This window comes from Phasianus colchicus, chromosome 6 (assembly GCF_987193195.1).
Source record: "Phasianus colchicus chromosome 6, bPhaCol1.hap1.1, whole genome shotgun sequence".
Lineage (NCBI taxonomy): Eukaryota > Metazoa > Chordata > Aves > Galliformes > Phasianidae > Phasianus > Phasianus colchicus.
The window spans coordinates 27,096,429-27,123,042 of record NC_143441.1 but is presented as its reverse complement, the minus strand read 5'-3'; the positions used below and the strand labels follow the sequence as shown (position 1 = coordinate 27,123,042).

Genomic DNA, 26,614 nt, shown 5'->3' with positions numbered 1-26,614 from the left:
AGCCCATTGGAAGCAGGTTAATGGGGCCTTAAAGCAAATAAGAGCTTTACGAAATTTGTTCTGTGCTAAGAGCTGAAGTCAGAATGAATCAGAGAAGGAGAATGTAACCACCCTTCTAAAATACACTACACTTGCTATCACTGGGACACTGCTATAGAATTACAAGAACTCCCTATTTCTGCAGCATCAGCAGCTGCTAGGTGTGCTGGTAGCCATAAACTACACAAGCCAAACCATAGAACACAAACAAAAGATCAAAATCATTATTTATTCCTTCTTTCAAGTTCTGCTGGATGCACAAAATCCTACCGTTTCCTCAGATTTCATGCATATAATTTTCTTATACATCTGAGATAGCTGAGTCCTCTCAAGCAGCTGGTAATGTGGGGCTCAGTTGAAGTACAGACTTATAAACCATAATCCCAATGAACCCTCTGCAAAACACCTTCTCTGAAGATGCCTAGAAACTGCTCCTGGTAACTGTTGGGTGTTTTTAACCAGTTCTAATCTCACTCCATGGCAGCCTCCACATATCGAGTGCATCTTGCTTGCCTCTGGATGAGAGCACTGCATATAGCAATGTCAAAGGTCCTAATCTTGCTTTTGTGTTTTTGCATGGCACTTCCCTTAAATTATGTCCACTGAGCATGAACAAGAACAGGCACTAGATACAAAAGCCCTATGCAGTGGGATTCAGGAGCCCTCCGCTGCACAGCCAAGGGGCTGTAGCCATTTCGGACACTGCCAATATTTAGGGTAAGCTCCTCAATTTCTGCTGGCTTCCTAGACATCAGGGAAGTGCTTAAATGGTTACTTGGAGGCAGCTTTCAGCCTCCATCCTGTTGCCCTTCTTTCCTTCTACTGGTACAGTGCAGAGAAGTGATACATTTTCCTGACTTCATTCATATAAAGGTTGAAGGTTGTTTGTAACAGAGCCATTTCAGAGAGTTTCTAGTTCATGGATTACTTCATGTTTAGCTCTAAACCTTTTGCTTAATTAACGATGTATCTTTCAGAAACAGGAGCAACTGTACTCAGTTCACTAAATGAAATTCAGGTGCCCTGAATTTAAGTGCTTGTATGTATAATACATGCACAACTACGCAAGGACTTTGCTTAGAACTACAGCCTCTAGGCTGCAATAAAATCAGATTTTATTTGGGTTAATTTTAGCAGGCAAAACGTCTCCAAAAGATCTGGCAATAAAATACTTAAGTCAAAGAAAAAAAAAAAAAAAAGAAAAAAAAATCACCCCTAACCCTAGAGTACAAACTCCTACCTGTAACGTCAATTAACAGCTGAAATAACTTCCCAAGAGGAAAGCAGATTTTTCCATCCCTTGAAGAATCATAAAGGGGAATTTTTTTAGGAAATGAGAAAAATTACCATCACAGCTTTAAAACAATTGAACCTCACCTCACTTTAACATCTGAGCCTCTTCATTTAGCATGGTAGTAATTAGCTCCTGCAGGCTTCAATTAGATATACTTGTTCAGCAACACTTATCAGCTCCTACTCCCTTGGCACCACTCAGTGGAAATGCTTGAAGCTCTTAGGCTCAATTTGGGTGAAAGTAGGGCCAAGCTACTCACAGCCCTGAGTTTTGGTTCTACAGCATGCATTATGTATATACTGAAGCTGAAATCAGGTTCTGTTTTGTTTTCTTCTGAAAAGCTGTAAAGCTTTGTCCTATGAAGTAGTAAGTACTGTTGGTGTTAGTTTTTTGTTGTTGTTGTTGATGGTGGTTGTTTTACAGGGTACTAGAGGTTGCATTGGAACTTGTTTCTTTACAATTGGTGTGACTGAACTCAAACGGAGGTCTAGAACTCTAATTCCAACAAAATGTAGAAAAGAAAGTAAGAAAAGACCTTTAAAAATATGTATCCATTTTGTTTATAGCCTATGCTAAATTGTAGGCTCCTAAATAGAAGTGTTAGCCTGTCTACTTTCTGTGAGATTTGTGTGGAGATTCTCTTATTGATGAGTTATAGAAAGTATAGTTAGTGCTTCCCATTGATTTCTATGCAAACCAGGTGTGCATCTGAACTCTGAGATGGACAACATATGGGGGGGTATTTACTGCCTCTAAAAGGTATCTGAATGGTTGATCTTTTTCCTATCTGTCTTGGTTTTAAAGACTTATTGCAATACTTTAGTTTTGTTTGTTTGTTTGTTTGTTTTTCCTCATATTTGTGCATTTACTTTTGCTGCACAAACATATTTTTTTTTTTAATGATTATTACCTACATTGATGACTTGCCTCTATAAAATGTAGGAAAAATGATTAATGTTATGAGTAGCAATTTTTTCTTTTGTACAGACTGCAACTATACCTGTGTTGTTTATATGTTAGGCTCCAGCCTGTAAATCTGATTTTAGGAGCATAACTTAAGTGAAATGTGCTATCATGAGAATGGACTGGGAATTAAAAAGCCATTTTAATTATCAGTTCAGTAGTGCTTTCCTCCTTCCTATGTTATCAAGTTTATAGTCAGTAAGTCAGAGCTCCATCATTGTCCCCACAAAGAAAAGGTTACTTCCTTTTCCCCAAATTGCATCAAACTATGAAGAATCTCTCAAAGCTGCAATAGCAATAGTAGAATTGTAGAATCACAGGGTTGGAAAGGACCTACAAGATGTCTAGTCCAACTGTCCTCCTATCACCATTACTACCCACTAAGCTAATAAACTATAATAGAGTCATAGAATCACAAGGTTGGAAAGGAAAATAAAGAAAACATACTTTGAGCATGTTTCCTATTACCTAATATGACATATACCAGACAGCAGGGTGATGTCCTTAGCTGAAAGAGTTTAAGAAGAGAATATTGCCTCCAATGGTACTGAAGAAAGCAACTAATCACATGGATGCTGCATTTAACACAAATTGTTTTAAACAGTTTTCTATTAATCTGTGTGCAGCAGTTTCTCTTGCATTAACCTTTTAAATTTAGTGTTTTATAATACATTTTTTAATCTTTACTACACACGGAATTAGTACTTTCTACATGTAACACAATGTTATGCCTGTGTATTTAAGATAGGAATACAGTAATAAGATTTGACACATAGTTAAATGGCTGGTTGCCATTCCACTGAACTGAAGGGCTCTTCTGCTCAGAGGTGCCCAAGAATTTGGGAACTTTCTGTTTTCAAATACCAATAAGGTGAGGTAATGGGTTATCAGTGAATTTCCTTGGTCACAAGGCAGGGGCCTTACAGTGTGTTAGGGCAGTGCTGGGACTGCAAAGCTACATCTAGACCAGAATATTAAAAGCATACGTGTCTCTTTGCCAATGGAGAACAACAAGCATGATGTAGCCTGCCCCATGTGTATTGCCTCATGTGAAACACAGTAGTCCCAAGGTGTGCTTCTAGGCTGTATTTTTTTGTCCACGTTGAATAGCGTGTTATGTGCTGCTTGAATTTGGTACTTTGAAAATACTTCTTAATTATACTTTAAAATTATAATTAAGCTTAATTGTTGCTGAGTATTTATAGTACCTATTTTACTGGATGTGAAGAGTACCTGAAGAAACCAATGAATGTACTGACAGTAAAGAATAATTATACTTCTGGTCAGTACATAATCTAGCACATTTAGGGGATAAAAAAAAAAAAAAAAAAAAAAAAAAACAACTCTGGGGGAAAAAGCAGCTAGCTGCCTTTAGCCAGTAAGTGGCAGGAAGTCATACTTCACATGGCACTAGAATAACACAAACGACATAGCAATGCAGAAGCTAATAAAGGCAGCCATTCTGCTGTGGGCAAGTAATTGAGAGACATAAGAAGCGCTTCTAGGGATGCCGAAAATACATCATTATTGGCTATTTGATGGGACATGTCAAAAAGCCACAATCAGCAGAAAACTAAGACACGTTTGAATAGAGATATCTGTCACAGCTTGTACAGTATCTTACAGATATAGAGCTAATGTCAAAGAAGGACATTTAGGTATTTACTCTCCAGTTTAGCTCTCTTGTATACATGCAATGTGAACAGCCCAGATACGAGCACTCTTCAAGTCTCACAGAGACAATGGGATGTACTATATTGACTCTTCAACTAGGTCCATTGCAAATCCATAATGGTCAATACTGAATGCTGGAATTACAAAGTAGACAAAAAATCTTACAGTCTCATAACTGCTTCATTCAGTTTGCTAGACTGTATTGTGAACTGACTTCCACATCAGCTTATAGATAATAGCATCGTAGGAAAAACAGCCATGAATATTGGATTATACCATGATGGTATTCTTAGAAGTAGAAAACTGTCAATAAAACTTCCTTCCACTATTAGGCTATTTTTAAACTTACTGAGAAGTAAAACAAAAACAACAAACCAAACTTTTACAGTGGTAGTTTTTGCAACTTTCCTTGTTTGGTACATCTTCAAAATCAGTCCTACTTGGTTTTGGCCATGTACTGCTTATATTACTTATGATTACTCTCATTACCTTTACAACATTGAAGATAAATTACAGTAATATTATACAGAAGTATACACAGTAACAGTGAAATGAGCCTACTACTGGGTAGCACCTAGGTAATAATGTTGGGTTTTGGTGGAATGATTTTTGTGTATGCAAAATAATTGCTACCTAGTTTCAACTATGCTACTCAAGCGGAGTTTGTGTTTAATTTTTCACTGGGGAAAATTAATGCAAGTGTAAACAACATAGGCTTTGACAATCTCTTTTTATATCTCCTGCCTTCTTTCTAAAGAATAAAGTATTTTTTTTAAGAGATTGATGTTATGCACAAAGAGTTCTTAGTTTATGCAGGAATGTTGGGGCTGGATGGCTCTGGGTGCTAAGGAGGCAGTAACCAGGTGTCCTCGGAGATATCAGCCTTGGTATTCTTGTATAATAAAAGTACCATTTTTAATGGTGAGTCAAACATTACCAATGTTTTGTATTGATCACTGAGTGTAAAGGTCAGTGTAAATTGCATCTGGAACATTTGAATGCTCCCCCTGAGCTGGCTGAAGACGAAGCAATGACCGTTTCTGTGATCTTCAACCCATTTCCTCCTCTGAGTGCCATTACAAAGCAGGTGAAAAGCAAGATCTACGATCTACAGAAAAGAGCACAACTGTTTTGTCACCTTATTCCTTGCAAATATGTATTGATTTGTGATATCAGGGCTGACTTGTTTTAAGGTGTCAGGACAGTAAGATGCCAAGTTTATCATGGCAAGTGGCCAATTTCAGAAGTTCTATCAAAAAAATGAAAATAACAGTCCTAAAAGAATCAAGTCTATCATCTTCTAACAATTAATTTTCTTAAAACTGCAGTCCACATTAAGTGGTCCATAGTATTAACTTTGTAATGAAATGTTACAATTGACATCTGCAACTGAAGTATTTTTGTAAACTCCTTTAGTCAACCAATGCATAGGGTCTTAAAAGGAACCCCGACTCCAAATATGAGAAGATTCTATGTAGATGAAAGGGATACAACTGCTTATGCAGAATATTTTTTGAAGTATTACCTGCAAGTTAGTCAGCAGTTGTCACTGTGGTGAAATATGGTTACTGATTAGAAGCAATTTTTTATCTTTTGAAACTGCTGCCTCTGGACGTAAATAACCTGACAGTATTAATTGTATCATATTTATGTTTCATTTCATCCTGCAGTAGTGTTTTTTTTTTGTTGTTGTTATTGTTGTTGTTTTTTAACCCTTAATGAGAGTTTGGCAAAAATACATTTTAAAAAGAGAAAGGTATGTTCTGGCAGTGTTTAGTCGTCTTATTTAAAGCAAAAGAGATATTAAGTAATGCAGGACTAGACTTTTCATCACTGAAAACAGTAGGAATGAAGGATGTCAACGTCCGTATTAGACACTGCATAGGAAAAGAGGTTTTCGTATAAGTTCTTCACAGAATTGAGCATGATTTTCAGATTTCAAGTTTAACTATTAGTATTATCTTTTCCTAAAATATGACATGCTGCATATGTCCTGTCTACCCATAAATTGGTGGACAGCAACATTAAATTTGGAGCACAGTAATCTTACATATATGTAGTGCAATATGACAGTGTTAAGCATCTGGGCTTTTATTGTGCTTATCTTCACTAAATTTACCCAACCAACATTTCATTTTCAGTGGTCTGAAATACTTCCACTGAGCTTATTTTCACCGTGTTTCCTGCTTGCAGCTGCTTTGCACTCCTCTGCTCAGCATCTAAATCCTGCATGTGGTAGAGCATCCGTTTCAATGGGAGTTCTAAATGGGAGGTGCCTAACAACTCTCTGTTGCCCCACCATTTATAAGTGGTTGTGCTATTCAATTATCCCTTAGGAGTGCTGTGAAAATTAATAGAACCAGGCAATTTGATAATGAACTTAAAACTTGTTATGTGCTGCTAAGCTTCTAAATATTATTTGTTGTTTGAGTTACCACTTTCTTTGTTCAGAGCTAGATTTGAGATGAAATGAAATAATAATATGAAAAACATAGGAATATGTATCAAACCAAATTTATTAACCATCAGCTCCCAAACTAAAGTTGTCTCTGTCTGTGAGCAGTAAAGAAGTGATTGTACTTTTTTTTTTTTTTTTTTTTTTTTTAAATAAGGGAGCATTCACAGTGCTGATGCTTTGAATGGATTCCAGCATGAGTAATTACATCCTACCATATCTAAATATCAATTAGATGTGGCCTTTCTTTACCCATTTCCTGTGCCACATTGCTGGGTTGTGTTGCTGAGCACCGTGGAACAGTAGACACATTCACCATAAAGTTGGCAACATCTTTGTGTCAGACAAAGTGATATCTTTATGTCTCAAAGATGAGTCTTTGGATACTTCCTCAGACACTGGTTTTGCTCCAGGGCAGCTTGAGTGGTGTTACTTTGGCTTACATCAGCAAAAGAGTGAAGGAATTATAGTACAATAATAACTATATTAGTACCAAATGATTAATATCACATTTGATACCTAATGTGAGCAGCTGATGGATACAAAGCAGAATCCTGTCAGGCTGAGATTTAACTTTTAGCACAATAAAAAATTAACTACTTCATACTGGCTGTGTGGGGGAGAGAATGTTATTTACTCTCCTGAGATTTTCTTTATCAGGATGAATTGTGAATGTGGACTTTCTACTTCAATTAATTTACAGAACATTAGGTCCCTGGTATTTATACTGTGTTCAGTGGTGTGGTGTCTGAGTTACTCTCAATGGTTACGCCAAGTGCTATTCAATTATTCTTTTCATTGGGTATTATGCCAAATTTCTTTGAGGGCAAAAGATAAATTCAGTGAACAAAAAAATTGTTTATTTATGAGGGACATGGTTGGGAGCCCACAAGTAGGGAGGAAATCAAATTCTTTTCATCCGTTTGCAAGCTGACTTTAGCAACTCAGCAGGGTAAAGAAGAAAAGAACTACTTTAGTTTGTCTTTGTAAAATACCGAGCCCTTTAAACTCCATACCATGTCAAAATTCAAGGTACTGGGAACCTTGCAATATCACGCCCTTTACTTGCTGGGATGTGGAGCATGATACCTCAGTGCTGAAGACAAGTTGATTTCTGAATGGCTCCAAAGGCAGCTGGTTGTCATACTTAAGCATCTAGGAGTCTCAGTTCATCTGCACTTAGGAGTCATTTCTGCACATGAAAGACATAAACCAAATTTGCTGAGGATGCACTCTGTCCCTCAGCGAGTTTATCAGAAGGCTGTTCAGCAAGATCTGGACAGGCTGGAGAGTTGAGTGGAGAGGAACTTCATGAGGTTCAATAACAGCAAACAGAGTCCTACACCTGGAGAGGAATAACCACGTGCATCAGTACAGGTTAAGGGCTGACCTGCTGAAAAAGTGTTCTGCAGAGAAGGACCTGGGTGTTCTGATGGACAGTAGGTTAGCCGTGAGATGTCAATGTGTCTGTGTGGCTGAGAAAGGTATCTGGGGTACATTAAAAAGAAAGTGACCAGCAGGTTGAGGGAGGTGTCTCTACTGTGTCTTGGTGAGGCCACATCTGGAGTACTGTGTGCAGTTCTGGGCCTCCCCCTTCAAGAAAGGCAGGGAACTTCTAAGGAGAGTCCAGCAGAAGGCCATAAAGATGATGAGGGTCCTGGTACATCTCCTTTTGGAGAAAAAGCTGAGAGCCCTGTGACCGTTCAGCCTAGAAAAGACAAGACTGAGCAGGGATCTTATCAACGTTTATAACAGTCTAAAGCATGGATGTCGAGCATGGGGACAGGCTCTTTTCAGTGTTGCCCAGTGACAAGACAAGGGGCAACATGCACAAACTGGAGCACAGTAAGTTCCATATGAACATAAGAAAGAAATTCTGTATTTTGAGGATGATAGAGCACTGGAATAAGCTGCCTGGGGAGATTCTGGAGTCATCTCTGGAGATATTCAAAACCTGACAGGACATTTTCCTATGTAATACTACTAGGGAACCTGCTTTAGCAAAGTGGTTGGATTGGATGATTTCCACACAGCAACAAAATATAATGAAATATTGGCAAGAAAGTTCAACCTCTATAATTATTACCGTACTACCAACATCCTCCTCTGATGTCATAGGACAACAACAAAATAGGAGGCATTACTTTCAGAGAAGCCCTTGTATAATACTTCTGCTCATCTATCTCACACATGGGCATGCTTGAAGAAAAATTCATTCATCATTTTACTTCTTTTAGCAGAATTATAGAATACATATTTTTCAAATACCTCTGTGGCCCAACAGCACTGAAAGACAGATCAATATGTGAACTGTCAACAAAGAAGATCAATGTTGGTCATAAATCCCTATTGCCTGAAAGATTTGACATGAATTTGAGTTTGGATACAGCTTTGAACAGAGCTACTAAACTGTACTGTTACCTGATGGCTCATCTATATGTGACAGAATGGAGATCAAATTATCTGGAAAAGTAGTTACACATGCATATTAACTGTAATGGTACACTTATATATGAAATGTCAGGTTTGTACATCTGGACGACACGTTATTAGATATGATTAAGTACAGCACTGAGCCCAACTGTAACAGTGCAGCTGTGATTGAGCCAGTGTTTTGGACAGCACATGCTGCACAGTGCAGGGAAAGAAGTTAGCTGCGTAGCACACCTCCTAACATTACCTCCCACTCCAGTAAACTTAATTAATGAGCTGCTCATGTTTTATTATTGCGTATCACCACTGTGCAAATACTGTCTAAAATTCATATTCTGCTTTTCAGGTTTACTATTTTCTTACAAGTCAGTAATTTTGTCAGTAGGTTGTGCAGCACTAAGGCTGGCAAACTAATAAAATTCCATGATACATGAAGTTCTTGTACTTCTTGAATATTTTTCACAATGTAATGAAACAAGTCTTTGAAATGGGCAAGAGAAGTGTGACTGTTGTAGAATGTGGCATTTCATGGAGAGCTCTGTCCTTGTTTCTGTTATGCCTTACATGGAGCAGAATCACAGCTGAGGTTCTCAGCTTGGGTTATAATGCAGGTTTGACATCATTCACTGTCTTATTCTCTAGGCTAGAGAGCAACACCAGTGGGGCTGTTAAATATTACTATCTATAATGCATGTAGCCAGTAAACAGAAGGACATACACAAACCTTCCTCAACTGCTTAAATAAGCAAGAGATGAGGCCCTGAATGTCCTGGTTCTAAAACTGATCTATCTGCTTTTCAGTTTGAAGGTAAGACTCAAGTACAACAATTATAACATGACTGAACATGAGCTTTCTTTGTGAAAAGTGAACTCTGTATTAGCAACCTCATTAACTGTAATTTTTTTTTGTTTTTTTAAATCAGATTCTGCTTCTAGGATTAAAACATGTCTGATGCATGGAGGCATTTCTGTTTTCAGTGAAAAACCCTGTTAATATGTTACAAGCCACCTTAAGATGCAGACATGCACTCGGCAAATTTGATAAGCCCTGAGATGAATTTAGATTCACAAAGATGGTGAAGAAACCTAATCCTTCCTACATAAGATAATGTTTAAACAAATTTATTTCATTCAATGAAACACCTGGGCAAGCTTATTTTATATAGTCTTTGCATTTAATTAGCTCAATTGAAGGGGCACCTGCCATATTTCAAACTATGATTATTTCCTTTCTTATTAATTACTTTAAGATCCTCAAATGAAACCTAGAAAGAGATGCAATTAAAAAAGAAAGGAAAAAAAGAAAGAAAGGGGGAGCTCTTAATTAATCTGAGCTACCACAAGTTATCTTTTTGGAATAGAGAAGATGGGATAAGGGACTGAAAACAAATAGTACTTTAAAAATCAGACTCTTGACATGAATAATGAGAATAGTCATTAAAACCTGAAAAGAACTTGGTGTGAATGAATTGTTGCTAGGCATTAATATCAGAAACACACACTTTCATGCTAACCCATCGTAAGGAGAAAAGTCAAAAATAGAAAAATAATTATGTGAAGTACTCAGTATGGTCAAAATTATTGGCAGAACTTGAGGAACTATAAAATTATGATGTACCCAGAGCACAATATAGCCCACAGTCAGTGTCTCCATTCTTTCTCTCATTCTGCTCTTGTGGGATTGGCATAAACAAAGCTATTCCGTTTGGGAAGAATTTATTCCCTAATATATATCTGGCAAGCAATTTCACCAAGAGTGCCCTATCTGAACAATCCAATTACCCTTACATTTACAACAGGGAATACTGAATATGAAAACACAACTGGAACTGCAATAGGAAAAGGATGTGCACACTTTTATTCTAGATAGTAAACTTGCCAACTATAATAACGTAAGCACAAGTAATTATATCATTGGTGTTTTCATTCAGCATCAATACTACTTGAAAGGGTGTTTGCAAATTAGCAATGAATGTAATTGTGTATTGGTTTTGCCTAAATTTGCTCTGGTTGCCTGGGTACAACCAAGAAGAGAATTTGTGCCCATTTTCGGCAGTTATTAAGTACTGCTCATATAGGGTTCTCCTGTTTAATCATTTAACATGTCACTTTGCTCTCTGAATGGGTAAGTATGGTCTTACAAAGATAATAACATCTGTACCTTAATCTTTACAAAAAACAAAATAGCACTCTGTAATATTAGTAACAGATTTCCCTTGTATTTTCATCTCTCTACGAAGCATGTGTTCCACACTTCACTGATATGAAATCAATTTTTTTTCTGGCAGAAACAGTTTTTTGCCTTTTATTTCATCAAACAATTACAAACTTTAATTTCTAATCAAAGTGAATTCAGTTATCAGGTGTACTACTGCTTCATTTAGTCAACAAATCAAGCTGCTTCATGCCATCATGAAACAAATTCAAAGCCAAATCTCACAGCTTAAGCAAGGCTTGCTTTTCCCTGGTTTTACAGGAGATATGGGGTTTATTTCACTTTTCTGAAGAAGTATGTTTTCTCTATCTTTTGTGTAAGTGCTTTTACTGTCCTTTTATTGCTATTAGTCAATAAAACACTTCTAAAAAAACTCCCTTGGGCTCAATCTTGGCATTGAAAGCATGTGCTTTCTCTGGGAAATACTTAAAAACAATAGGAAATGCTCATGAAAGATGGGCAATAATGAGGGGGAAAAGATTTTCTCTCCTTTTTTTTTTTTTTTTTTTTTTGTGTGTGTGTGTGTGTGTGTGTATGTGTGTTCTTGTACCTGAAGATATTTTTACATTTGAACTAAAACATTGGTGTTTACTTGTTGCAGAATGTTATTCAAACAATATATTCCCAGAGATTTCATGCTCGGTGAGGAGCCAGCTTGAAACTCATCTTCCTTCCCTTTTTCCTGTCTGCAAAATTCATTGAGTTCCATACCTCAGTCCTTTCCCTTCCTCAAGCCATCTCTGAAGCACTATGACACAATGTTCACACCTAAGCCTGACCTTCAAGATAAAAATGAGCTAAAGTTTCTAGTCTAGAAGAGGTGAGAGAACAGTTACATTACAAGAGTTGTGGCTAAAAGATGTCATCCTGAAAACAGGTGCAATGGCCAGTAACTGGCATGGTCCACTGCTAAGTGTCATGGTAAAATGATCTCACCAGAACTGTGTAAAACTTAAACCAGCTAAATAACCACCCAGTAGCTGCTCAGTCATTAAACTCTTTATATTGTGTTTATCTTTCTCCCACTCTGTTTTGTTTTTGTTTTTTCTTTTTTCATGTAGCACTGGCCTTCCAGGTTAGAATCACAGCATCTTTTAAGTTGGCAGGGGCCCTTTAAAGGTTATGCAGTCTAACTCTCCGGCAGCCCAGGACTGGCTTTCTGGGCTGTGAGGGCACACTGCTGGCTCATGTCCAGCTGCCATCCACCAGTACCCTCAGTTCCTTTTTGGCAGGGCTGTGCTCTGTCCTTACATCCCCCAGCTTGTAGTGGTAGTGAACGTTGCTGCAACCCAGGTGTAAGACCTTGCACTAGGCTTTGTTGAACTTCCTAAGGTTCCCCTAGGCCCACTGCTGGAGCCTGTCCTGGTCTCTCAGAATGTCATTCCATCCCTTGGATGTCGACTTCACCACTCAGCTTGGGATCATCTGCAAACTTGCTGAGGGTGCACTCAATCCCACTGTGAATGTCATTGAGGACGATATTAAAGAGCATTGGTCCCATTCTGACTCCTGAGATTTACAAGCAGAGAGTGAAATTCTTTGGTCAACAACTGGGTGGTTTAACCTCGGCTAGCAGTAGGCAGGACAAAGGCCTGCGAGCCCGCAGCGGAGCAACCGAGGTTTGTAACCCAGGGCACGGCCCCACACCTCGCGTGCAGCCTGGGGGGGCGGCGGGGGGCGGCCGCGGCGAGGCGGGAGGAAGCTGACGGCGAGAGGCGCTAAAATGGGGGTGAAAGGGTGAGGAGGGGGAGGAGTGGAGGAACTCCGAAAGGAGAAAAACGACGGGAGCGTGAATGAGCGAGGGGAGAAAGAGGAGCGAGGGCAGAAAGAGGAGCGAGCGGGAGCCGAGCGGAGCGTCCCGGCCATGGCACGGCGGGCCGGGGGCGGCGGGGGGCCCCGCCTGCTGCTGGGGCTGTGGCTGGTGCTGTGCGGGATGCGGGGCGGCAGCGCCCAGTACCCGCAGTACTCCCGCGGGGCGGGCCGGCCCCTCAGCTGGGGCCCGGCGGCGGCCTGCAGCCCGCGCTGCCTGCACGGCGGGCTGTGTCTCGGCAACGGCACCTGCCTCTGCTCCAAGGGCTACGAGGGCGAGCTCTGCCAGCACGGTAACGGCGGGGCGGGGGACGAGGGGCAGGGCGCGCGAGAGGTGAGATGGCGGTGCTGTCAGTAGGTCACGTTTTCCACTTGAAGGTTGCCTAAATGCCCTAGGCTTCTGCATTGGCTTGTTTTTGTCGTTTTTTTTTGACGTGTAAACTTCCCTGAGCAAGGAGAGGTGTTGTTGAGGCTTGACTGCCGTCCAAACGTGAGGAACGTGAACTGATGTTTCTAGGTGAGATTGGTGAGACGTGTACTAAGGAGAAGCCAAAAACGCGTGCATAAGACAGGTTGCTCTATGCATCCCTTGCTTATTCAGACTGCACCGTGCTCATAAAATCTCATATCCCAGGTGTTACCTGCCCAGCAGTCGCTGGGATGTCCCACTGCTGTGCTGGCAGGTGTGGAGCCGGGTTAGGGTATAAAGCTTGTTCCTGTGGGTGTGCACAACATGTCTGAGTTCTGATCCATGGCTTGAAAAATTTAATTATAGAGTGCTGTGGCTAAAACTCAGCAACCAGGAAAAGCTGCCTTGCCTTATATCCTGTGTGAAGATGTGATGTAGTTGGTATTGTATTTCATCTAGTTCTCAGTGTGCTTCGTCTGAAATGTAATTCTTTCAAGCTTTGAAATGGGATGTGTGATAGGTGCAGCAAATTGCATCTAACTGACTGTGTGTGTAGTGGTTTTGTTTTTTTTTTTTAATGTGAATATCATGGTCTTGAAATAGGGGCAAAAAAAGGGTGATGTCTCTTACATTCACTGGCTCTTGAGATACAGATGGAAAGGAGAAGATCTGTTCCATCATTTAAACAAACAAACAAAAAGAAAAGGACACTTTGGGAAAAGAAGTCTAATCTTTAAAATAGATGGTCTTGAAACTGTTGTTTAAACCTTTGATTTCAAGGTGAACAGACCCAATAATATACGCTGATCTTTGCTTAGTGCAAGTTTTGGAATAGATTTAGACATGGAATTGTATATCATGAATATAATGAAGGAAAAACATTGAGCAATGCTTTTTGTTGCTCATTCTCTCTGGTTGAGTGAGGTGCTTAGAGAAGATTTTTACTACTTAGCCCTCTTGTTCCAAGTGGGATTGCAGAGACAGGCGAGGCTGCATGTAGAGGTTCTGGTGGAGATTCTACCTATGAGCTGTCCTTGGATCTCTGGATACAGGTATTGTAGAATGCTTAAGGTGCTTCTAGCATAACTTTTATTCTGGTGAGCAGCTGCAGATCAGGTTCTTCCCATTTACTGGAGATAGAGTCAAGCTTGTTCTGGGAAGGCCAAGAACAATTGCAGATATTTTCGCAAAGGGTAAAACCAGCATAAGGAAAACATGTGCAGTTTGTAGGCTGTGGATTTCAGGATAATATCTTTCCTCAGAGCTGTAGCTCTGTGTTGAAATGCCTTCTGAAGCCTTATGGAGAGTCTTCAGTTCTATCCTATAAATATATCTAAGTACTTGGCTGTCCAGATAGTCACAGTTAGTCGATAAGCATTATGTAGGGTTCCAGCACTGCATAATACACAATACTGTCTTTTTAAGATCTCATTGCTATTCTCTTGGTTTCTTTCCTGTTTCACACCAGTGATTCCTACTTGCTATGCTTTCTTCATACTAGTGATACCAAATTTAACCGTTTGATCTTCAGGACAGAACCACTCTTTCTGTCTGTATGCAACTCCACAGTGATATTTTGATACTGCTGCCATGTTGGTATTGTGGGGACAAAAACAAATACAATAAACCTGTGAAATAACACAGAAATAGGATTTTCCTTAAATTGAGAGCTCTTCTGTGTTATTTCCAATCAACTTAAGCATCTGATAAAAAAAGCTATGAGTGCTGAGTGTTGAATGGTTCTATCATACATGTCTGTGTCCTTTATTTGCATGCAAGTACTCATTCTACAGTTATTAATATGAAAAATCCTCTACTTCTGAACTGGATTTTGCCCTCACACTGCCACCAAGCAGTGGTCTTACTCAGTGCTCATCTTTTTTTCTTCCCATTGTTTCAGACTTCTCACTCATCCAGGCAGAGGATAAGGAAGTGTGATGGTGAGAATTCATCTTGCACCTGCAGTTAATTCAGATGAGACTCTGAAACACATAGGGTCCTAGAATTTGGGTGTGAATAAACAAATGTTTTTTGAGAAAGCTGGTCTGATTGAGGAGTGATTTAGGACTAGTAAAAGGAGGGCTGTGTGTGGAGTAATTTATGTGCAGTCAGACTGGACTTCCCTTGAATTCTGCAAAATTGAGCTTATGCACGTTTCTTATCACCTCTTTTCTCCCCTGCTATTTCTTGCCTTAAAGTATCAAAAACTTCTATCACAGTCAATCTATTCCTTTTACCTTTTAATATGGCCACATCTTCTCTCTGTTCTGTCTATGATGCAAATTCTTCTTTAGTTTTGAGTGTTTAAAAGCGTCAGAATGGTGCTTTCTGTGCAGGAATACCCTGTGCAACATGGGATGGCAGAGCAAACATATCTTAAGAAATGTGAAGACAAATTGTGCATTTGGAGACTGAAAGAATGCACATTTCTTATGTATTTAAGCATTAGCTTCAGTAAGTTTCACCGACGTTTGTTATCTTTCTTATAGCAACATGTTATCCAAAATGCAAAAATGGTGGAGAGTGCCTGAGACCTGGAAAATGCCGATGTCCGCCTGGCTATGGGGGCAGATATTGCCATAAGGGTGAGTAAAACACAACAAGTGTTAGCATGGAAAGGCTCAAAGTTTGAGAACAGATTAAATGCATTTGGGACTTCTCAAATCCAGACTGTAATGCACTTTGAAATAATGACCTTAATTCCCTAGATCTCTGACTTTACTGTCAAAAAATACACTTCCAAAGCATGAATGTTCAGTCTTTTGGCTTGCCTGGACCACATTCAGTGAGGAAGAATTGTCTTAGGCCACATATAAAATACATAGGTCACTCTGAACATAATGCCTCCTATTTATTTCCAGGGAAACTACAGTAGGTTCAAAGAGCACTACACTATTTGATAGGGCAAATTCTCAGCTACATAGTCACCACCATTAACTTTGCATTTTTGCTAGGGATGAACAAAAGCTTGCATGCAGTGCTTGTAAAAATCTGCATCAGTGGAGATGACCTGCTGTTGCCACTGCTGAAACACCACTCACTGTGCTCACGTCCACTGTTTGGCTTCCATAAATCTTCAGCAAATGCTGATGAATGTCAGTAGATGCCATTTTTTTCATGAAAGAATTCAGTGACACACCTTTGCTTCATACACACTTCCATGTCAGATGCTGTTTTGTCACACTCCCCCTCTGTTGCCGTCTGACACATGGCAAATTTAAGGAAACACTGGAAGATTCACCCTCTTCTGCCATATTAGCAACATCCACCTCTGGGGTCATAGGCCGGCATAATAAAACAGGAGACATTACTTTCGGAACAGCCTTTATATGTAATATAGTTAATGTATAAGAGCAAAAAAACATTTCATTTTTTTCACTTTTTTTTATTAAAACATAAAAAGAGAGCAACGAAATCATAAAATTAGTGGGATACTTGACCTTGTTTTTGTGAAACTAATGCATCAGTCTGGTTCAATGGCAGTGGCTGCAATTCTTAGTGAGTTCTCAAGGCGTTTGTCAGAGACTTTTGATGGAATTTTACTCTTATTGTGCTTCATCCTTGAAACAGTTGTTCAAAAACCTATGTACTGCCAAAAAAAGTGATGACATTAATGTTGTGAAGCGATATTTCTTTTTGGTAAGAGAGATTTTATAAAGGTCTCATTAAAAAAAAAAAAGAAAGTGATCACATTTTTGAGTCAAATATCTGATTGCATCTCAGTATACTCCATTTCAAAAATTGCATGTAACATACTTATGTTGACTGAAAATGGAGTTGCAACTATAACAAAAAATTGATGATCTTTTCAACAATCTTAAACCCTATTCTCAAATTCCTTTATCAAAACAGAAAGCATGACTGCATATTTTTTGCTCTTTACAGGACTGTGTTTAGCTAATGTATCAAACTGCATAGAATTATTTGCCGTAAGTTGAGCTGGCACTGCAGTGCACCCTCCCCATGTTCCACTTTCAGCCTAGACAGTGCCAATCACACACTGGTGTTTGGTTATTGCTGAGCAGTGAGTGTGTGCCTGGGCTGGGCCACTCGACAGGGAAGAGCCACTGCTATGATGGCATATGGGGCACAGGGTGGCCGCAGGGTGGGCTGGGCCACATGAGTGGGACATGCCTGAACTAGAGGTTCTATGTGCTTGCTGGATAATGGCGTGCTGAAATTTATTGGGAGAATTTGAGATGATGTTGAGTCTTGTAAATACAGTGTTGATGTGTTATGGGATATAACATATTTTAAATGTTGTTCAGTGATACAGCAGACTTCCTGAATAAGCAGGAGGTTTGAATAGATGGATATTAATGCATTAGGTAGCTGAAATTGGTGTAGCATCTGTAAGATGGCAGTATTGAGGGCAAGCTGCTAAAGATACACATAGCAAGGTCTTGGTGATAGTGGGAGATAATAGAGGTGAGGAGTTACAAAGACCAATTTTTATGGTTTTGTGAAGCCTAATAATATATGCATGGGTTGGAAAGGGCAATCCAGGAAACGTTGCTAATTTAGGAACTTATGAGACTATTGATGATAATTCTTGAGTTCTGGGATAAAAGGGGAAGCAAACTTGAAACAGTTTGAGGAGAAAACAGTGTAGTAGGCAAGATATTTCAGAGAGTGAAGGAGAAGAAATCATTGTTTTTCTTTCAGCAAAAAAAGCCTGTGACTCTTAGAAACTTACCATCAGTTCTCAGTTCACCTCAGTGAAGAGGCACTATTAAATTACGGAATCATAGAATTGTACAAGTTGGAAGAGACCTCTAGGGATCATTGAGTCCAACCCCCAGATTAGTTGGGCTGTTGCTAAGAACTTGATGAGCATTCATTCCAACCATGGTCAGAGCAGCTGGAAGCACCTTGCTGGAGTCTCTGTTTATTCTTGATATTTATCCAGTGGGCATTTGCTTTATTTCCTTCCTAATGTGAAATGGAGTGTAACCTCTTGGAGACCTGAGAAGGAACTTGGCTAGATTCTGCAGCTCTCTGAAGTCTTGTTGGACTGTCTGTAGAATTTTGTGTATTTTATGAAAAGAGTTTGACTTGAGCGTACCTAGCAGGATAACATCTGCATTTGCAGAACCTCAAACTATAGCTCTGGGATATTAATGAGATTGAATAGCAATTCAAATGCCACTGATAATACATTGATATAAAAATTGTTAATATAATCTTCATCAGGAGACACTACCTTGTAACACAGTACTGCGTAATGCATTGAGAAATAACCTTTCATTTTGAGTGGACTTAGCAGTACCAACAATGATGAGGTAAACTGGAGCACGGTCGAGTTCACTTTCTAGCAAAAGACTTCAAATACTCTTTTTATTTCTTAAAAGCCAACTGAAAGTGTAGGTTGGTGGGATCTGTGTAGCATGGAGAACTTCACATTTTCAGAGTAATCTGACTCAGAAGGAAGATGATGGGTTCTTAAACAGAGAAAGTAGAATATGGATTTAGTTTGGGCTCATGCTGTAGGCTAGATTTGGATCTCTATCTGAGCAAATGTTTCTGGTGCTCTCACTGTGAGGCAAAGGATGTGGTGAAATATGATGGCTTATAGCCTGTGCAAACTTGCTGTGAAGTGCAATGTGTTATTAAAAACAGTAACTTAGACTGTATGAAAGAGAAACATGAAACAGGCTCTGTAGAGCTTTTCTGGCTATGCTAGAGTTGACTTGTTGCCCTTGCAGTTCAGCATTTGTACCAAAAATCTGTTAACTGAGTTCATGCTCATAACTTGTGGTAGAAGAAAGATTTAAACTTCAGTGTGAAGTACTGAGCAGACATTCTGACCATTCATTGTTATAATGAAAGATAATTGTTTCTCTTCCATAAAGTGAAAAAGTTGTGTACATTCTTGTGAAAAGATGCATTTGATTGTACAAAGCAGCAATTATGCCATGTTTCAGAGGCAATATTGCAGTCCATAGTTGATATTAATCGTATGTCTAGCATAAATAATGCTTAATTAATTAAGCCTTCAGGGCTTTGATATGTAGAACAATTCTGAAATGAGGCTTACTTGGTTGGCCTTTAGTAGAGCATCACTTGACTGGAGTGTAGTCATAGTTTCATTTGTCAAAGTAATAAAAGTAATAATCCCCCTCTTCTTCTTGTTATATGTAGGAACTGTCAGGAAATTAAATATGTGAATCCTTGACCACATATTACTGACTTATCAGCTCTGATTTGGCTAGATTGATAAGAATACATGTCAGTAGTTGTTATGATGTAGCTGCTCAGCTTTTGCTTCACTTTTTTTTTTTTGGGGGGGGGGGAGGCAGTTGTGCCACCATAATAATCATGTTAATACTCTCAGGTTAAGTTGCCAACAAACTCATGCTTAATTTTAACTACATTTTGAGTTGGCATGTGCTGACATGGTTTTGTCATTCTTGCTAATTCCTGATGATGTGCCTTGCTGTGAATAGTCAAAATTGTAGTCGTTACAGATATGATGAAATAAGTAATTGACATACAGATAATTACTCAGTTACCTATGCTACTCCTAAATGTTCTGTGCATGCTGTTTCTCTGCAGTAAGCTGTGAAGGAGGCTGTCAAAATGGCGGGGAATGCATCTCTGTCAATGGGGTTGTGAAGTGCCTTTGTGCTTCCGGCTGGACAGGATCAAGATGCCAGGAAGGTGAGTACTGCTTCGTCTCTACAACAGCTGACTAAAGTGCTGACAGTCCCTAATCACTGTGAGTAAGTCCTGATGGCAGCCTAATGAGACTCAAGTAGTAAAAACAAAAGTAATTTGCTGGATAGATCACTGAAGTAGTCTCAGTTTTTTTTGTCTCAAGACATATCAATAAAAATGTAACAGCAGTGACAAAAAGGATTAAGAGGCTAATAACTATGGAAATGTCATTACATTATGACAGGATCAAAGAATATGCATTACTGGTATGTATTCAGAAAAAATACTGTCAAGTTATTCCACATTAATGTGTGCATCTGTTAATATTTAAACTTAAATACTTAGTAGATGTATATTTTCTTTTTCCTTTTTTTTTTATTTTTTTAAATTTTTTTTTTTGTTTCCATGGTCCTGGAAATGCCTTTAGAATAATACTAGTTGAGCATCTGCCCTGGAATAAAATGTATTTTGCCATTTTGATTTGTATCATTGTGAATATTTTATTCTGTCAGGATTCTTTTGTATCAGTTTTATAAATCCTGCTCTCTTTCCCATTCTTTTCTTCTAGCAATTTGCCCTCAAGGTTGCCGGAATAATGGAGCTTGTGTGGCTCCTGGGATTTGTAGCTGTCCAGCTGGATGGGTCGGTGGAGCGTGTCACTTAGGTAAATAACTTCTGACATTTTTCTTGTATCCCTTCTTTACTTGTTTGATTTATACAGTACAGTGTTCAAATCTTCAGTGCCTAACAAAGCTGCTAGAAAAGTGTCTTAGAACAGTAAATAAGAAGTTCTTCTGCATACTGGGGATCTTATGTATATGTGTCAGGAATAGATAGCCTTTTAGCTTGCTCAGAAAAACAGAACTTTTTCACTTCAAGTGACTTCAAATTCAGATCTCAGTTGTTGCCAAATTCATTACTTTGAATGCACTGTATTTCTGAAATATTTACTGTAAACTGAGATTTCAGTCCAAAGAACCAAAAACCAGCCATTATAGAAATGCTGTCACTACTGATATAGTTTAGAAACTTCAGTAAATTTTACAGATGTGGAGAACTGAAACTTGCTTTTCACTTTGAGGATAAACTGGGAGAATGATCTCTAGGTGTTTTTAAAAAAGCAAGAGAAAGTTGTCTGTATTCAAGATTCCTACTGAGCAAATACTTGCATTTCAGAAAATTTTGATTCACAAAAGCAGATGAAGGTTATACAACCTCTAATCTGCTCAGAGCTGCATGGCCCTGTATGCCTGTAAAGCATTGCCCTGATGCCAAAGGTAGTAGTCCTGAGGCTGAAAAAAAGGAGAGCTTTTTGTTTGCTTTCTGGGACGCTGAGAGAGAACTCACTTAAGATGTTGCTTTTGACCTGGATATGGTGGGTGCAAGGTCTCTGGTTTAAATTCTCCTGCATATAAAATATTTGCGTGATTCAAAGAGTCCAAATTGGCTAGTGTTAGCTCTTCTGCAATATGTATGTTGTCCAACAATAATAAACAAATACTTTAATGTTCCCATTTGATTGGGAGAATGCTTATTCTTTGTATTCAACAGTGTATTGAGATAGAGGGTGATAGAGAGTTAAAAGGTAAGTAGGGGATGTAGAAATTGCAGAATGCCTGCTTCCACTCCCTGCATCAGCAATAATGGTAGAAGTGTTCAGGTTCTGAATAGCAAAATAACAACCATGCCTGAGTTAGCTAAATCTTTTTCTGATTTGACTTCTCTTAGCAAAAGTGCTTGTAAGAAAATTGCAGCCCTCTTGTTTGTTATCTTGACTGCTGTATGACAAGCACACTTATGGCTGTGCATGCTTAGTTGACCATTGCCTTTCTGGTCCCCCACTCCTCCTAAGGAAGGATGGCAACATGTAAGCAGTACCTTGTACATAGAAACTGCATGTCAATGTGTGGATCCAAAAACTGCCTTGAAGAAGTTTCAGCAGAAATTTTTACTGTTCCCTGTAGTGGAAATGCTAAGTCAGGGGTTGAACCAGTGATTGAGCACCTGGTTGGAAGGCACGGGCATCCCAGGGGAGCTCAGATGCATGCACCTGAGTGACTAGTGGGGTGGAGCCAGGATCCACCCCAGACCTCATTTAAGGGTTGGCAGTGGAGGCAAAAGTATCTCTTACTGGAGATCCTTGTGTACGTGAGGACTTCCAAGGGTAAGCAGATTTTTTTTATTTTTTCTTCTTTTGCTTTTGTGTCCATGGCTGCTTCATTTGAGCTAGTCCTCACTTGCTGCAGCCCAGGACTTTGCTACCCTGCTGTTAATGTGCTTTCCATCGCATTATAGTTTTACATTTCCTCACTCTCATGGAGACATCCATCTAAAAGGCAGTCTGAACTTTAAAGAACAACAGAAATGATGGTATTTTAAAAGGGGAATGGAGCACAAATAAGACTAGATGTACTGTGGCTGTATTCCCGTGAAGGCCATGAGGCTATAAATTGAGAAGCATTGCTTTTTGGTTCTTCCAGTGTGCTTTTATTTATGCTGTCCCAACATGGTCCACCAGGGAACAATTCTGTTAGTACAGTAAGACAAAGAAGAAAAATGATCTTGTGTTGTGCAGAAGATGTATTGTGTGTCTGGTGTCTCATTTCAGCTGTATGTAAACTACCTTGTCAACATGGAGGAAAATGCATAGCTCCGAATGTGTGCAGATGTCGACTGCCCTACTCTGGTTTACAGTGCACAAAGAAAAGAAAGGAATGAAACAGCTTCAACAAAGATAAGCTGCATTTTCTTCTTGTAACTCTTCATGCAGAGATAAAACCTGGGGGAAGAAATAGGGAGAAACTTAAGTGGTAATTAGTTGATGTCAGGTAGCTTTTTGTCTTTAGTATTCTGAGTAAATGCATTTCTCTATTAAAGAGGAGTATTGCTGATAGTAATAAAGCTGTTAAAAATATCCAACGGTGTGTAGTGTATGATGTACTCTCCTGTATGTGTAGTGTATGTTTTTCTGCTGTTCTCACTCTTCTTTGTAAGCAGAACTATTATGTCTTGGTTGATAGAGCTGACCTTGAAGTAAAATTTACTCTTCAAATAAAATACTTCAGATCAGATGTGTGCTCTTCTATTTGATTATTTATTTTTCAGACTGAAATTGTTGTGTTTTGTTTCACATGCTTTTTACTAATAAAACCTCCTTAATTCATATCATAAGAATGGGTTGTTAGTGCAAGTATAACTTGTATTTGTTAAGATAACATAGTTGAAGAGAGAAGCATGAAGTTTGCTGATGTTTCAGAAAGATGCCAACTGCAAGGCATCTTATCAAAATCCTGCTTATTGATTTGTGTATGCTTCCTGCTCCTCACCACAATCAGATTTGATCTTCATCAGTTAAGCTTTATTTAAAGAAAAAAAAAGTACATATTTGGACAGTTCCACTGTTACCTTCTAAAAGCTTAATCCATGCTAATACTCCTTATCTTAGTTATCTTAGATTAGTCCTTATCTTGACCACTCTTACAACTGTAGTTTCTGATCATTTCTCTGCTTCCAATTTATTTCTTTTCCTTATCTGAGTAAGATAGGGGAATCTTTATCTTCCTTCTAGAGATGTAGACATTGATGATTCATGTTCAAGATTGTGTCTGCAGGAGCAACATAGTGGGGAACTCTGGGCCTGCAGTGAGAAAGAGCCCTTCTTGCTGCACATCACCTGCACAGAGGATGCTGAGGCTTCCCTTCTGGGCATTTTGGCCTCATTTGGGTTTTGCAGCCTTCTGAGTGGACTGCAGATCTGACTGAGACTTCAACAACCATTGTTCCATGTTTTGTCTGTCCTATTTCTTGAAAGCTACAGCACAGAAAGGCTTTGCCAAAACATGCACGTTGAACTAGGCCAAACGTGGTATCCCTGTCCAAGGGAAAATGAAGGGCGCATTTTTCCAGGGATGAAAACTGACAAATATTTACTGGAAATAAAAGAAATGGGGCATTCATGTTTACCAAACTTGTCTAGAAGAGAAACAAAGCATACTGAAGGCAGGTGAGAGACATTAAATGGTATATTTGTAAGGGTGCTGTTTTCTTTTATGAAGTAGTTGCTGCTTTGTGTAGTTGAGAAGCCTTTCTCCACCCTTGCTTCAGAGGCTATTGTAACTAGTTCACTTGAAACCTGCTAGAAGCCTGTCTTATGGATGTTTTGCTGCTGCGAACATGGGGCAGAACAAGAGGAATGTATTTTTTGGTGCTGCTTTTACTGTGATACGCTGGATATTTCAGATGTGCTGGTAAAAAAAAAAAAGTGTTTTTCACAGATGGAACAAGATGACTTTATCAATACTTCTTGAAGAGGTTTCATGATAGTGAAATTCTGTGTCTGTATCACAGCTCACTATGATAATCAAGCAAAAATTTAGAAATTCAGAAGTGAAGCTGAATACCTTAAATGAAATGCTAGTTGCAGGGCAGTGAATGAAAGAAATAAATGGCATCAGCCCCAAGATTTCAGAGAAAATGAGCAGAAATTCGTACATGCAAAGAGGCACAATATCTCAGCTTTGTTCTTGGAAAGCCTGACTTTCATAGTAAAGCCAAATGTGACAATAGTAATTAGAACCTAAGAGATGTATTATAGGCATATAACACAAAGGCCTATAAAGCAGACCTGTGGTTGGTGTGTGAGCAGGTGAGAACAACTGCTAATTTAAATAGTTACCTTTTTAGAAATAGTTAAAATGGATAAAGCAGTAATTTGATGAACACACCAGAAGTGATGGCATATTTTAGAAACGGCTTGGATGCAGCACCATCTACTGGCTGAAGATTTTGCTGTATTTTTTTCTTCTGTTTTCAAGAAAATCCATTTAAATCTGCACAATACTTTTACTAAATGTCCTCGTTATTTCTAAGTCGAGCATAATCATGATGTATTATAAATGAGATCCAAATGATTGTTTCCAGAGTTGCACATTTATATACTTAAAGAGCTGTCAGTGTTTATTCTCTTTTGTTTCTCCATTCCCTCCCACTCACTGGAAGGCTGAACATGCTTGCCAGTTACAGCATGCTGTTTTGGGAGCTAGGTGTATCTTCCAATGAAAAGGTAATTTTGCATGCAGAACAAGTTTTTTTTTTTTTTTTTTTGTAGAGCTAAGCTAATGGTTCTCATAAAAATGACTGAGAAAATTGTAAGGAAGGTGCATTGGTTGTATTTCTATTATTCTGTCATTTTAAAGGTACACATGGAAGGGTGAGAAATGTTTATTTCTTATGTAATGTATAATTTACCATCTAAATTTTATATTCCACAATCAGTGGTGGTACCAAGAATGGAGTTACTTGGTTCACTTCAATCAAATTCTTTTTTCCAAACTGAGCTGTGATGAGAAGTTGAATAAATTAACACAACTATGCCACGTACTGCCTTCTTAGAAGAGAAAAAGCATAAATCTCTTCAGTCATCGAAAACCTCTTCTAACCTACATGATTCTGTATGTGTACCCTGGTGTTAATGCTTAACTGAAAATTTAAACATTGGATTTTCTCATTTGGGCAAGTAATGGGATAAATATTCTATTTGACAAGAAGGTAAAGCTTTTATACTTATATATGCTACCATTTGCATTGATTATTCTTCAAGGGTTTGCTTTTGTTAGATGGAAATGCAAACTCACTTTCTGTCCTCGGCTATGATAATATTAATGCCTGTAAAAAGAGTGAAACTTTCAAATGTGGCCCACTTCATTTTATTTTTTTAATTTTGAAATTTTGGGTAATATGGATGTAAATGTAGGAAGGTAAGTCCTTGCAAGGTCTGTAGGTTCTTCTGTGATATAAGTGACTACTTCTTTCAAAAATACTCATTAAACAGCGTTTTAAAGATCACGGGCAATGTTTTAATGTGCACTTAGGAAAGGAATTTCTCCTGCTTGCAGAGCAATTTTGGTAGAATCAGCAGACGTACATAGTATATAAGGAAATTATATATAAGGAAACCGTGCAACAACATTCAGTGAACGATATTCTTGTAGAGCAGCAGAAGGTAAACTGAATCAGTATGGCATACATTTTCTCTGCCAACTGACTTCTGACTCTGTTCATACTGATGGAAAAACTTTGTATGTACACTATAAAGATGATTTACTTACGTGAAAACCTTTTCCTATTAATGTAGTCTTTCCAATGTGCTAAGAATCAGCGTAAGAGATTTCAGCTTGGCACTCGTTACCCTGCAGCAGGCCCTGTCATCCCCCATTCCAAGCCCCCAAACTCTTTTTGGCCTACTTTGTGATTGTGCTATGCAATTTTAGAACTTTTTTTTTTTTTTTTTTAACCAGCATATATAAATTCTGCAACTTCTGCTGACTAAGTTTCTGTAAAACTGAGCAGCATTATTGCATTGTTGCAATATGCTTTCTAGGTATATTCAGTAGGTACTATTTAATGTATAATGGACAATAGTAACAGAAGTTTCACATACTAACAGGGAGATTTTGAAGTATGTGTCCTTATGCCTGTACTAGTAATTTTCCTGCTTTGTGTGCTTAAAGGAACACAGCATAGATTGGCACCAAGCTTTTTACTACTGTAGCAAAAGTCTAGATGTGCTTTTCTTCACTCAGCTTGCATTTGGAAGACGTGAAAGAAGTTATTTCTGCCTTTAGCAACAATGAAAATCAGTGGGAAATACTAGAAGTTATTAATTAG

General features: G+C 38.7%; 1 protein-coding gene across 1 annotated transcript; it reads left to right on the top strand.

Moving 5' to 3' along the window:
* Nucleotides 1-12,856: 12,856 nt before the first annotated feature.
* On the top strand, nucleotides 12,857-23,044 carry LOC116243285 (uncharacterized). Its single transcript, XM_031614431.2, has 5 exons — nucleotides 12,857-13,175; nucleotides 15,781-15,876; nucleotides 19,847-19,951; nucleotides 20,517-20,612; nucleotides 22,557-23,044. Exons 1-5 carry the CDS (start codon nucleotides 12,938-12,940, stop codon nucleotides 22,664-22,666), a joined length of 645 nt encoding a protein of 214 aa, XP_031470291.1. The 5' UTR covers nucleotides 12,857-12,937; the 3' UTR covers nucleotides 22,667-23,044.
* The last annotated feature ends 3,570 nt before the right edge of the window (nucleotides 23,045-26,614 follow it).

Bases quoted from the DNA above. Each gene is read 5' to 3' on its own strand.
- LOC116243285 (XM_031614431.2), top strand. From the start codon at position 12,938: ATGGCACGGCGGGCCGGGGGCGGCGGGGGGCCCCGCCTGCTGCTGGGG. The intron at 13,176-15,780 runs GTAACGGCGGGG...TCTTTCTTATAG, and splicing joins GGGCGAGCTCTGCCAGCACG to CAACATGTTATCCAAAATGC. The intron at 15,877-19,846 runs GTGAGTAAAACA...GTTTCTCTGCAG, and splicing joins GGGCAGATATTGCCATAAGG to TAAGCTGTGAAGGAGGCTGT.